This window comes from Balaenoptera musculus, chromosome 6 (assembly GCF_009873245.2).
Source record: "Balaenoptera musculus isolate JJ_BM4_2016_0621 chromosome 6, mBalMus1.pri.v3, whole genome shotgun sequence".
NCBI classification, from domain to species: domain Eukaryota; kingdom Metazoa; phylum Chordata; class Mammalia; order Artiodactyla; family Balaenopteridae; genus Balaenoptera; species Balaenoptera musculus.
Genome location: NC_045790.1, coordinates 87,850,472 through 87,863,416, shown reverse-complemented (window position 1 = coordinate 87,863,416; position 12,945 = coordinate 87,850,472). Strand labels below are relative to the sequence as shown.

Genomic DNA, 12,945 nt, shown 5'->3' with positions numbered 1-12,945 from the left:
ACCCTCTACATTTTATATCCCCATTAAAATGACTAATGAATTTACAGATAAGTGAAAACTTGTATTACCACTAGAAAAAAAAAAAGGATGGGATGTATTGTTCATGCTGAAAGCAACAATGTTTCTGCAAGATACAGTGTAATTGGGATCACCTGGGGAGGAGGGACTACTGGACTCTGACCTGTGAGGTCTCTCAAAAAAGTGGCATTTTGGGGAGTTTACAAGATAATCTGACAGACTCCCAAATGACATTTATTAGGAGGGGCAAAGAACAGGGGTGGAAGCAGGTAAGCTGGCATTTGTTCCTTTCCCTTCTATAGAAGTAAGCCATAGGGACTTTACCAGTGGCAGTAGGAAGTCAGAGTGTTTGGTTCTAGCAGAGGGATCAAAACGGAGATATGGAAGAGGAAGAGACACATTTTTGATGAAATGGATCTGTGGCACCAAGAAAAACTTCTTGCTTTGACTTTTACTATACCCTACCTCCCAAGGTTGAATAACTTCAAAACCTCCAAAGTGATAATTACAGCTGGGGTTTAGTCTATCAACTCTCACCTCCTCCCCCTCAAACCTCTTTGCTAGATCTTAAAAGTCCTTCTGGTAAAGATACGGTCAGACTCACACAAATGTCTGAAAACAAAAAAACCTAGCTCAACTCAGATTTAAGTAGAGGGAAAACAAATAAGTGGAACAACCAGCTAAAAGACTCTGAGGAAGAACAGATCTCTGTAAGTGATGAAAAGCACCAGTAAAAATTTAGGAATTTTTTAGGCATGCTCATTAGAAAACAAGATCATTTTGATCAGTAAACAATACTTGACATTATGGTTAGGTTATGAATGTGCCATAAATGCTTTAATTTCCTTATAATGTTTAATTTGTCTCACTAAAGGTCCTTTGCAGGAGGAAGATAAATCACAGCATTCATCTAAAAAACCCAAAACAAAAACCCATGACAAAATCGTGTTTATGAAGAAGATTCTCTCATGCCTAAAGGTTGAAGATTGCATCGCAGGTATGACTGCTTCAATCTTTACAATGGTAAGAAAAAAACAAGGAAATCTATCACTTAAGATTGAGCAAAAATAAAATTTTAGTTTTGTTTGAACCTAATTAGTTAGTAGGCAATTTCTCTTCTTAGCTCCCTGAGAGTGTCCTTAGTTACTCTTATCAGCAAATGGAAACAATTTAGAATGTAGAGCCTGAAAGAACAACCTTTACAAACTAAGTGATCCACTTTATAGTTTTCCATAAAGAGAAATGGATGCCCTCTTTATAGAAATATGTACATGTTTTGATTTTATCTTTATTTAGATTAAGGAAGAAGTGGCTTATTTTACTTCCACATTTCTCTTTAGAAACATGACATCTAATTTTTAAAAATTCCACAACATGATGTCCATGAAAGATGGTAGAAAATATGGAGGAATGAGATGAAGAATGAGATTAAAAGAAAAGTCAGAAGGCAGAAAAGAAACTGTAGAAAATGTAATCAGCAACACAAAACACAAAGCTGAAAAGCATTTCTATCCCTTATCTTCAAAAAAAGAGTAAAGAATTGTTATTCTGCTATTGGTTTGATAAATAATGTGTTAAAAAAAACAAAACAAAACTTGAATTTAACCACAAACAGAATGAAGAGGAAGGAACTACTTTCTAAAACGCTGCATGCTACAACAATTAAAACAATCATCTCAAGGGAGAAACAACAGAAAATGTAAAAGCTGATGACAAAAGGCAAAAACACACTTTACTATAATGTAGGTAAAATGGATGGAACTCCCCTGTTAAAAGCTGTTATATTTTTGTTAACATGAAGATCAATGATATATTACTTACAAAAACAGTATCTATATAGCCACACAACAGAAAACTTAAAAATGAAAGTTATATTGAAAAAACAAAAGTGGGTACACTTTGTACAGCATGGTGACAATATTTAATAACACTACTGTATATTTGAAAGTTGCTAAGAGTACATCTTGAAGTTCTCATCACAAGAAAAAAAATTCTGTAATTATGTATGGTTACTAGACTTACTGTGGTGATTGTTTCACAATGTATGCAAATATTGAATCATTACGTTGTACACAGAAAACTAATATAAATGTTATGCTAATTATATCTCAGTTTTTAAAAGTAGGAGTAGAAATAATATGAAATAAAACAGAATTCAAGTTCAGAATTTAAAAAAGGGTCAAGAGGGTATCCAATATTCATGAGGGACCATATCTAATATTTGTAGGTAATAGAAATGTCTTTATAACATTTGAAAGCCCCTCAGCCCCAAATCCACCCTTTACTTCCTGCTTCTGAGATGGGGACATTTCTCCCTTGCCAGGTGCAACAGTATGAAGCCTCATCAGTAAAGGATGCTATAGGGACACTGTAGAAGGAAGGGGCTTTACTTCTTGGTCCAATGTGCTTTTCTCAAAGGCAAGCTTGTCATGTGCAAGGGCTAGCAGCTTTCATGGCTTCCCCTGGCATCCCAGCATGTCCACAGGCTGGGCACCTCCCCATGGCCAGTCCCCATGGCATCCTGGAAAGCTATTTCCCAGCAAGTGCCCCTGTGTAGCACTTTCCTATGCATGATTTCCCCTAGTACTCCACCAAACTCCACCACCAGTGGGCTACAGTTATCTTCTCCAAGTAGATGTGGTTCTCAGCCCTGCAAGTAAAATGGGGCTCCTTTCCAGATTTGTTCCTTCCAAGGGGGCACTGCCTCAGCCTTATGGGTAACGCTGTTCCCTGTATCTGCTGTTCGTATAGTCTTTAGAGTTTTCTTTATCTCTTAGAAATCAATGCTGCATCATTCCAAACTCCTGTTATAGTTAATAATTTTTATTTAAGCTTTGCCTGGTCAAATTACTATGTAGTTTTTGTCTTCTGAACAGACCTGGACCAAAACAATTAGTAATATTATTTCAGGTCTCTTTCTGGATTGGTACTCATCATTTTAACTCATCATGACAGGAGTGAAGAGACTGAGACCTCTAAAGTCAAACATCTTCAAGCCACCATTTCAGAAGTAGATTAACATTTGTAATTTCTCTAATATGGTTAGTAAATCTTACCTTATTTTTAGCCACCTCAGCTGCCATTACTGCAATCTGACCTTCATAGGATTTGATAGCTTCATTTACAGCTTCAAGCTGTTGTTCATTGGATGCATGCTCTCTCTTGAGCTCTTCTAGCTCCAGGGTGATAGCTTCAACTTCCTATAAGAAACACAGCATCTGGGCATTCAATAGGTTATTAAGTACTGAAAAATAAATACATGTATGTCAATAAAATTAGTAAGATTCTCAAGCAAGTAAGACCCATAGCTTAGTTACTCAACTACCAAAACACGTAAGCTACTTCCAAAGAAGAAAGGGGAAAGGAAATTTATTTTTCTGTATTAAAAAAAAATGACAAATGTACATACAATTTTTATGGGTTCAAAGAACTTTGTATAAACTATATCCTTTATCCTTTTATTCCTATAGGGATAAACAATATATAGTTCTACATAGCAGATAAATTAACAGAGGTAAAGCCTTTTTAAAACAATTATTCAGTGACAAAAAAATTAGTTTCTTAATTTTCTTCTTTCCCATTATAGCCTTTAGTTCTTTAGAAAATACTGTGCAAGCTATGAAAGAATCATAAGGTGGGTTAAAAAAAACAAAAAACAAAAACTATGAACAAAGTTAGACTTAAGTGAAATTGTACAGAATAGTGATTGAGCACAGCCTCTGTAGACAGAAAAACGCAGGTCAAATTCCAGCCTTGGCACTATCCGAAAGATATAATCAGATATCACCAGTCTATGATCGAATAGCACTTTGTAAATATAACATGCCTGGTCTTACATCATTCTTTCACAGTGTATGTATGTTCACAAAGATGATCAAACAGAAATGTCAACAGTGAATCTCTGATACGACACAGCTCTGCGTACATGATATGAGCTTTGGTCTACTCTTGAATGAAACATTTACCAAAAGGCAACTTTGCTATTTCTCCAAAATTAGCAAGCCAATGCAACCCCTACTCAAAATTATATAACACTTAATTCCAGGGTTTCAGAGTAAAGCATATTTTAATTTGACTCATAAGATGTGTAATGTGTCTCCTAAAGAAGTACATCTCACTTTTGGATTTTGTGATAAATACCGATGAATAAGGCCAAGGCCAACCAATGGTGCTCTACCACCTTCAGTTCTATTCTGATGTTAAAAGATTAGTTCCATTTCAAAAAAAAGTTATTACCTGTTGTTTTTCTTTCATTTTCTTGGTAGAAGCATCTGCTTTAGTTTTGGCACAATCTAGTTTCTTCTGTGCATCCTTCAGTTCTCTCTCTCTTTCAGCTTCTGCGTTTTTCATTTTATTCTCCAATACTTCGTATTTTTCTTCTGCTTTTTTTTGAATTTCTTTGGTGTTTTTTAAGGTCTCCTCACTTTCCTCTGCATCATAAAGCAGGTAAATATGCCTATGTGAGGTCTTCCAACAACTATTAACAGGTATAGATACTAATGGCTTACAAATTCAACTTTTAATAGAAGAAAAGGTATGGAAAGTTGGAGCCAAGAGTTTAAAAAAAAAAAAATTAACTGTTCTAACCTTATTCTAGAAATGGTATATTGAAACACAGATCACACCTAAGAGCCATACTTGAATTATCTAATGATCTGTAAAGAAATTATTTCCAATCACATGAAATTGAGTAACATAAACTTTACCTACAACTTAACTTATAAAAAGATCACAGACCATCTTTTTATATGCCTGTATGCTTCCTAACATCAGAACTGTGTGTAACTGTGGTATTTTCTTTTTATTTTAGTTATAAGAAAGCTTACAATTTACTTCATAAGCAAGCTTACTTAGTGTTCCTTGCTCCTTTATTTTTATTCAAGGAATCTCTTATTAAAGTAGAGAAGCACTGTGAGAACATGTCTAGGATGACGCATAGGAAACATATTACCTCTAAATTTATAAATTTAAAAATAAAAAAGTAAGATAGAATGAGCATGTTATGGTCACAACTGACATACACTGTTAAGCATTAGGACCTAGGTACAAATATAACCCTAAAAGCCATGATTAGACAACTTCCTATACTACTTTTTTCATTGTAGAAATGTCATTCCAAGAAATCAAAAGAGAAATAAAAAAATACTTTGTCACAAATGAAAATGGAAATACAACATACCAAAACTTACATCAGATGTAGCAAAATCAGTTCTAGCTATGAGTGAAGTTCATAGCAAAGTTCATAGCAATAAATGCCTACCTCAAGAAACAAGAAAAATATTAAACAGCTTTACACCAAAAATCTGTTGTGTTTCTATACACTAAATAATCCCATTTACAACTGCATCAAAAAGAAGAACAAACAAAGCCCAAAGTTAGTTAGTAGAAGGAAGAAAATAACAAAGATCAGTGTGGACATAAATGAAATTGAGACTAAAAAGAAATAGAAAAAAAAATTAATGAAACTAAGAGCTGGTTCTTCAAAACTGCCAAACTTTTAGCTAGACCTAAGGAAAAAAGAGACTCAAAGTCAGAAATAATAAAAGATGAGATGTTACAACTGATACCACAGAAATATAAAGAATCATAAAAGGTTACTATGAACAATTTTATACCAACACACCAGACAACCTAGAAAAAATAAATTACTAGAAAAGACAACCTATCAAGATTGAATCATGATGAAACAGAAAATCTGAAAAGAGATTATTAGTGAGAAGATTTAGTAAGTAATCAAAAACCTCCCAACAAACAAAAGTCCAGGATTAGATGGCTTTACTGGTGAATTCTAACAAACATTCAAAGAATAATTAATACCAATCCTTCCTTCTCAAATTCTTCCAAAAAGCAGACAAGGAAGAAATGGTTCCAAACTCATTTTGTGAGGCCAGCATCATCCTGATACCAAAACCAGACAAGGACGCCACAAGAAAAGAAAATTATAGGCTATTACTCCTGATGAACATAAATGCAAAAATTCTCAACAAAATTTTAGCAAACTGAATTCAACAATACATTAAAAGGATCATACACCATGACCAAGTAGGATTTATTCCAGGGATACAAGTATGGTTCAACATCTGCAAATCAGTCAGTGTGACACATAATATTAACAAATGAAGGATAAAGTCATGGTCATCTGAATAGCAGAAAAAGCATCTGAGAAAATTCAACATCTATTTATGATAAGAACTCACAATAAAGTGAGTACAGAGAGAACATACCTTAACATGATAAAGGCTATACGTGACAAGCTCACAGCTAACATCACACTCAATGGTAAAAAGCTGAAGGCTTTTCCTCTAAGATCAGGAAGAAGATAAGGATCCTTGCCTACTCTCCACTTTCATTTGACATAGTGTTGGAAGTCCTATAGCAACTGGGAAAGAAAAAGAAATGCATCTAAACTGTAAAGGAAGAAGTAAAACTGTCACTATTTGCAGATGACATATTATAAATAGAAAACCCTAAAGACTCCATCAAAAAACTGTTAGAAATAATAAGCAAAATCCAGCAAAGTTGTAGAATACAAAATCAATATATAAAAAATCTGTTGTGTTTCTATACAATCCCATTTACAATTGCATCAAAAAGAAAATACCTAAAAATAAATTTAACTAAGGAGGTGAAGGACATGTACACTGAAAACTAGGAAACACTGATGAAAGAAATTGAAGAAGACAGAAATAAATGGAAAGATATTCTGTGCTCACGGATTGGAAGAATATTGTTAAAATGTCCATACTACCCAAAGCAATCTACAGATTCAAGTCAATTCCTGTCAAAATTTCAATGGCATTTTTCACAGAAATAGAATAAACAATCCTAAAATTTGTATGGAACCACAAAAGACCCTAAACAGCCAAAGCAATCTTGAAAAAGAACAACAAAGCTGGAGGAATCATACTCCCTGTTTTCAAACTTTATTACAAAGCTAGAGTAATCAAAACAGTATAGTATTGATATTAAAAACAGATAAATGGAACTACTGAATAGAGAACCCAAAAATAAACCCACACATACATGGTCGATTAATTTATGACAGAGGAGTCAAGAATATATAATGGGGAAAAGACAGTCTCTTTTATAAATGGTGGAAGGAAACTGGACTTGCAAAAGAATGCAACTGGACCACTAAGACCATACATAAAAATTAACTCAAAATGGATTAAAGACTTGAACATAAGACCTGAAACCATGAAACTCCTAGAAGAAAACACAGGTGGTAAGCTCCTTGACATAGGTTTTGAAGATTTTTTGGATTTGACACCAAAAGCTAAAATGAACAAGTGGGACTACATATCAAACTAAAAAGCTTCTGCACAGCAAAGGAAACCACCAACAAAATTAAAAGGCAAACTGCTGAATAGGAGAATATATTTGTAAATTATATATTTGATAAGGGGTTAATATCTAAAATATGTTAACTCATACAACTCAATAGAAAAAAACAACCAAATCCAAAAATAGGCAGAGGACCTGAATACACATTTTCCACAGAAGACATACAGATGGCCAACAGGTACATGAAAAGATGTTCAACACTAATCACCAGGGAAATCCTAATCAAAACCACAATGAGATATCACTTTGACCATTAGAATGGCTATTATCAAGAAGATAAGAAATACGAAGTGTTAGCAAGAATGTGAAGAAAGAGCACACTTGTATACTGCTGGTGGGATTGTAAATTGGTGCAGACACTATGGAAAAACAGTATGGAGGTTCTTCAAAAAATTAAAAATAGAACTATTGTATGATCCAACATTCCACTTCTGAGTATTTGTCTGAAGAAACCAAAGACACTAACTTGAAAAGATATCTGCACCCCCATGTTCACTGCTGCATTATTTACAGCAGCCAAGACATGGAAACAACCTAAGAGTCCACTGATGGATGAATGGATAAAGAAACTGTGGTATACACATACGACAGAATATTATTCAGCCATAAAAATAAAAGGAAATTCTACCATTTGCAATAACATGGATGGACCCTGAGGGCATTATGCTAAGTGAAATAAGTCAGAGAAAGATAAATATCATATGATCTCACTTATAACGTGGACTCTTAAATATCCTAGCTCGTAGATACAAAGAAAAGATTGGTGGTTGCTAGAGGCAGGGGTGGGGGAGGTGAGTGAAATGGATGAATTTTTAATTTTATAAAAGAGGAAAAAAAAAGAATGAAAATACTAGTGGGGGAAATAGGTCTGTGAATATTGTCCTAAGGAACAAGACAAATTTAAAACTACCATATACAATTAAATTCTGATTAAAGGTATAATATAGGTTCTTAAAATTTGGGACAGAGATAGCTATAAATTGAATTACACATTAAAAAATTCTGTATAACAGAAATACTATAAACATAAAGCTAAAAGACAAGCACATAACAAAAAAGATATTTGTAATGTGGTGACTTATAAAAAAATCAGTACTCTTATGTATGAGAACAATAAAAACAAGCTATGAGCAACCCAATAAAAAAGGGCAAATTAACAGAAAATTATTAAAATATTTAAATTGAAAAATATTTTTTAAAATTAAAATATTTAAAGTAATTAATGCAGATAAATATATAATAAACACGAGAGCTTCTAAATACCTAAAGTAAGGTTATCAGTAGAAACAGATTAGCACAGAATGTTTTTGTCTTACCAATGATTTTTTTAAGAGCATCTAATTCTTCTTGTTGCTTGTGATATGAGCTTTGCTGAAGCTTGGTTTGTAATAAATCTGCCTCCTCAGTTTTCATCTCCCACTGCTGTTTTAGTTGGCGATACCTTAAGAAAGAGAAGTTTATAATAAATGACAACAGTTTTTCTGATGTTTGAGACATGCTTTTAAATAACAGGCTCTTACCCAAAACAAACTCATACAACATAATATAAGATGCCACTGGTTACAAGACTTGTTTTGATGACTTCCACATTTCTGAGGCATCAATTAAACTCAAGTTTGACTTGGTTACTGAAGGTAAACAACCCTAAATGACCAAGACCAATAGTAACTATCCAGAGAAATATTCTTAATTTTAGAAAATACTAATAATCTTTGAATAAATAGGTTTCCTTAAAAATAACTCCTCCCACTGATCCTTATCAAAAAGAAAAACTCCGTAACAGCTCCCCATCACAAAAATAAAATACATAACAATTATATAAAATTTCAAAAATTTTGTTATCTATTAATCCCTAGTTTCAAATGTTAAAAAAATAATAATGTTCCCTACATTTTGTAAGGAGACTGGTAGTTTAAAATGGCACAGTACTGAACTTAAACATTTGCAAAGCACTTTTTTTGCAAACCCTATAATTCTCCCCCAGTTCTGGATGCTTCAAGTTATTTCTTTGGAAGGTATTTCACTAATTCAGCTGCAGTGAAATTTTAAATTACAGTAAATTCAAAGGTTACTTGTCACTAGAAATTCATGAGGTTTGAGGACAAAGTAAGGAAGCAACTTATAAAACATGAACACTCCCTTGAGTATTCTTGTCTGAGACTGCTTGACAGCAATTAAAAAGCCATAATTTTAACTTGAGTCATTTTCCAACTCATTTAAAAATGTAAAGTGTAGAAATGTGAAAAAAGATATAAGCTATTTTCCTGATATGATCTATGAAAGAATGGCTTTAGTTGACCCTTCCACTCTCATTTTTCAAAATCTATTTCTCTTCCTTAACCTCTGGGCCACAATTAGTCTACAAGACAACTGTGCAGAATAAATGATCCAGTATTGCTCAACAAAGTTAACAGTTCCAAGCCAAATGTGACCACAAACTCATTGCCTTGACAGAGCCTCCACATATCAGAGAAATCTTTTTGTATCTTTCTCACAGAAAAAGTTCATTCACTTTATGGTTAATGTATGTTAATGAAGGTAAAAGGCAGGCTTTACATGTATATAATGTTTGAAAGTGGGCATTTTGATACAATTTACATATTGGAATGGCCACTTTGACTTACTGTAGCAATCTTTTCCATATAATACTGTGTCCCAAAAAAGTCTTGGTACCATTCTAAGTTTTGATGATTTCAGAAGATGAATGCCAAAAGTTTACCAAAAAAAAAAAAAATCACTTCAAGTTTTTTTTAAATTAATTAATTTATTTTTGGCTGCGTTGGGTCTTCGTTGCTGCACATGGGTTTTCTCTAGTTGAGGCGAGCGGGGGCTACTCTTCATTGCAGTGCATGGACTTCTCGTTGCTGTGGCTTCTCTTGTTGTGGAGCATGGGCTCTAGGTGCATGGGCTTCAGTAGTTGTGGCTCGCGGGCTCTAGAGCGCAGGCTCAGTAGTTGTGGTGCACTGGCTTAGTTGCTCTGCGGCATGTGGGATCTTCCCAGACCAGGGCTTGAACCAGGAAAGTCCCTCATTTCAAGGTTTTTATCTCTCTCTCTCTCTTTTTTTAAGCTTTATTCAGTATTATGAATTCTAAATAAAATGTTTGATTTTAATTTTATCTCAGTTCCCATTTGCCATCTTCAGAGTGACTAGAAAAAAATTACAATTAAGCTCTCAAATACTGTCCTTAGTAAGTTTGTGGCATTTATACTCCTGAAGTTTTTACAGCAAGTAAGGACTGTTCTCCTGGATAACCACACGGAGAGTTCACTCACATCATTCCGGTATTTATTCAACAGTCTTCTTCTCAGTAAGGCTTTCCCTGACCACCCCATATAAAATTTCAACACCTCTTTCTTTGCCCTGGATAGTTCATATCTCCTTTACTATTTTACTTTTTTCTTCTTAGAACTTAGCATTATCTAACATACATTTTACCAGTTTAACTTTTTATATTGTCTGTTGCCCCAGCTACACATATCAAAACAAGATGAAGAGATGTATGTGTTTGACTCCCTGCTATATTCCCAGCTCCTCGAAGAGTACTTAGCATGAGGCACCCAACAGTAAATAACGTTAAGTGACAAAAAAAGGTTACATTAAATAGCATGGTACCAATTTTGAAAAAAAAAAATGGCATACACATACTGTGTCATACACAAAATATGTATCATACACAAACAGAAGTAATATTGAAAAGTACGCACACATACCTATATCCACACCCACACAGAAAATACACTGTAAGTAAACACTTTAATTCTAGCAGTGACTTTTGACATCAACTTGTTTAACTTCTCCATAGGAAACTTAGCAATCTTCATCTACAGGACAGCCATAATGCTGCAAAACTTAGTGCAGACACCCGATCGACGCTATAATATTACATCATTTCAAATCAAGGACCCAAGTATCCTCTGGCATCAACCTCTAGAGTATCTATGGATTTCCTCACTAATCCCAGCAGAATGTTAACAGAGTAGATTGCAGCAGAAAAAGAGGAATATTTGGCTGATTTTTCTTTCCTTCTTTTAGCTTTCCCCAATTTCTTAAAACAAAGACACTATTTATATTAAAAAAAAAACAAACAAGTTATCAACTCACAACTTATTCAATAATACCAAGGTTATTATTAAAAAAAGTCAGAAGTATTTCTTTAAATAAAATTTTCTTTCATCTTCTACCACGCAAATCTTTGACCAAGAAAATTTTTAAATACAGCTTAATCCAACCAAAGTCTTACTTTTCAGCAGTGTTTTTAAGACCTGATAATTCCTCTTCTAGAGCCTGTAGCTCATTCTCCTTGATTCTCAGCTCATCTTGAACATCTTTGAGTTCTTGAAACTTGGTTAAAATAGAAGCTGCCTGGGATCGAGCACCTGACAGAGGCAAATTGAAACAGGCCTTTGACACCAAGTTACCACGTATTTAGTAAGCAATAAAAACTTTTCTGAGAGAATTATACTTGAAATAATTCAACAGCCAATCTTTAGTAAGTTTATGAAGGTACAGAATTCACTTCATCATTTGAATCTTAGGGCATACATACTTAATAACAAATAATACTTCTAAGTAGATGTGATGGATTATTTATTCAAAATAATCATTGCCCTTGCCTACTGGGCCCATCCCTCCCAGGCCCACTTCCCTCTCTACTGTCATCAGGCTTAGCCATGTGCTTTGCTCTTGCCAATCAGTGGGAAATGTACCTCTTCTGAAAGGAAGCTTTAAGAGGCAGCACATAATTTACCATGTTTTCCCCTTCCCTTCCCATGAGAAAAGTATGTTCAAAAAAGGGACTTACTTCTCAGTCAGCCTGGGTCCCATAATGAGAATAACATGGAGCAGAGACAAGTGACCCACAGTTAATGTAGCATAATTATGGAATAAACTCGTAAGCCACTGAGATTTGGGAGCTGTTTATTACCACATCATAATGTGGTCTAAACTCGATGTAGCAGCGTTAACTGGTTTCACCTTACGTGCACTATAACTGTCTGGCAGTAACAGGCTGAGGTGTTAGCTTGGCAAGAAAACTCTAGGCTTGATGGGAGGATGCAAAGGTCAATTAGCAATGCTATTGTGAGCACTTTGTTTATATGATACGGAGTTACATATTTGCCATCTCTTAAGCAGGAATTTTAAGAACCTCCAATTCAATGAAATCTAAAATGTTTCTTCTATTTTAGATATTTAAAAATATTTGGTCTCTATCTTCCAACTGCAGATGCTAGTCATCTTGTACACTGGGGAACTTGATACTTTATCATGGAATTCATTATATTGGCTGTTTTCTTGGCCTAGAAATAAATTAAGACACTTGATATCTCAAGAGGCATCCAAGTCTCTTGGTTTGGTTAAAAGCACAAACTCTGTAATCAGACCACCTGAGTTCAAATTCTGAGCTCTGCCACGTACCAGCAAGTTACTTAATCACTCTGTACCTTAGTTTCTACAACTGTATAATGGAGATGATAGTAATGTCTACCTCATGGTTGCTATAAGGATTAAATAAGCTAATCATTTAAAGTCCTTAGAATAGGGCTTTATAGAATGATAGAAATGTTCTATATCTGCACTGTCC

General features: G+C 34.3%; 1 protein-coding gene across 1 annotated transcript in view; it reads right to left on the bottom strand.

Moving 5' to 3' along the window:
- The window catches only part of SMC2 (structural maintenance of chromosomes 2), a 48,844-nt gene that overhangs the window by 13,856 nt on the left and 22,043 nt on the right, over positions 1–12,945 (bottom strand). Inside the window, exons 16-19 of the mRNA XM_036856398.1 lie at positions 11,605–11,740; positions 8,679–8,803; positions 4,255–4,448; positions 3,075–3,218 (exon numbers count right to left, since the gene is read on the bottom strand). Coding sequence (XP_036712293.1) covers positions 3,075–3,218; positions 4,255–4,448; positions 8,679–8,803; positions 11,605–11,740 — 599 coding nt within the window. The remainder of the gene's footprint in view (positions 1–3,074; positions 3,219–4,254; positions 4,449–8,678; positions 8,804–11,604; positions 11,741–12,945) is intronic.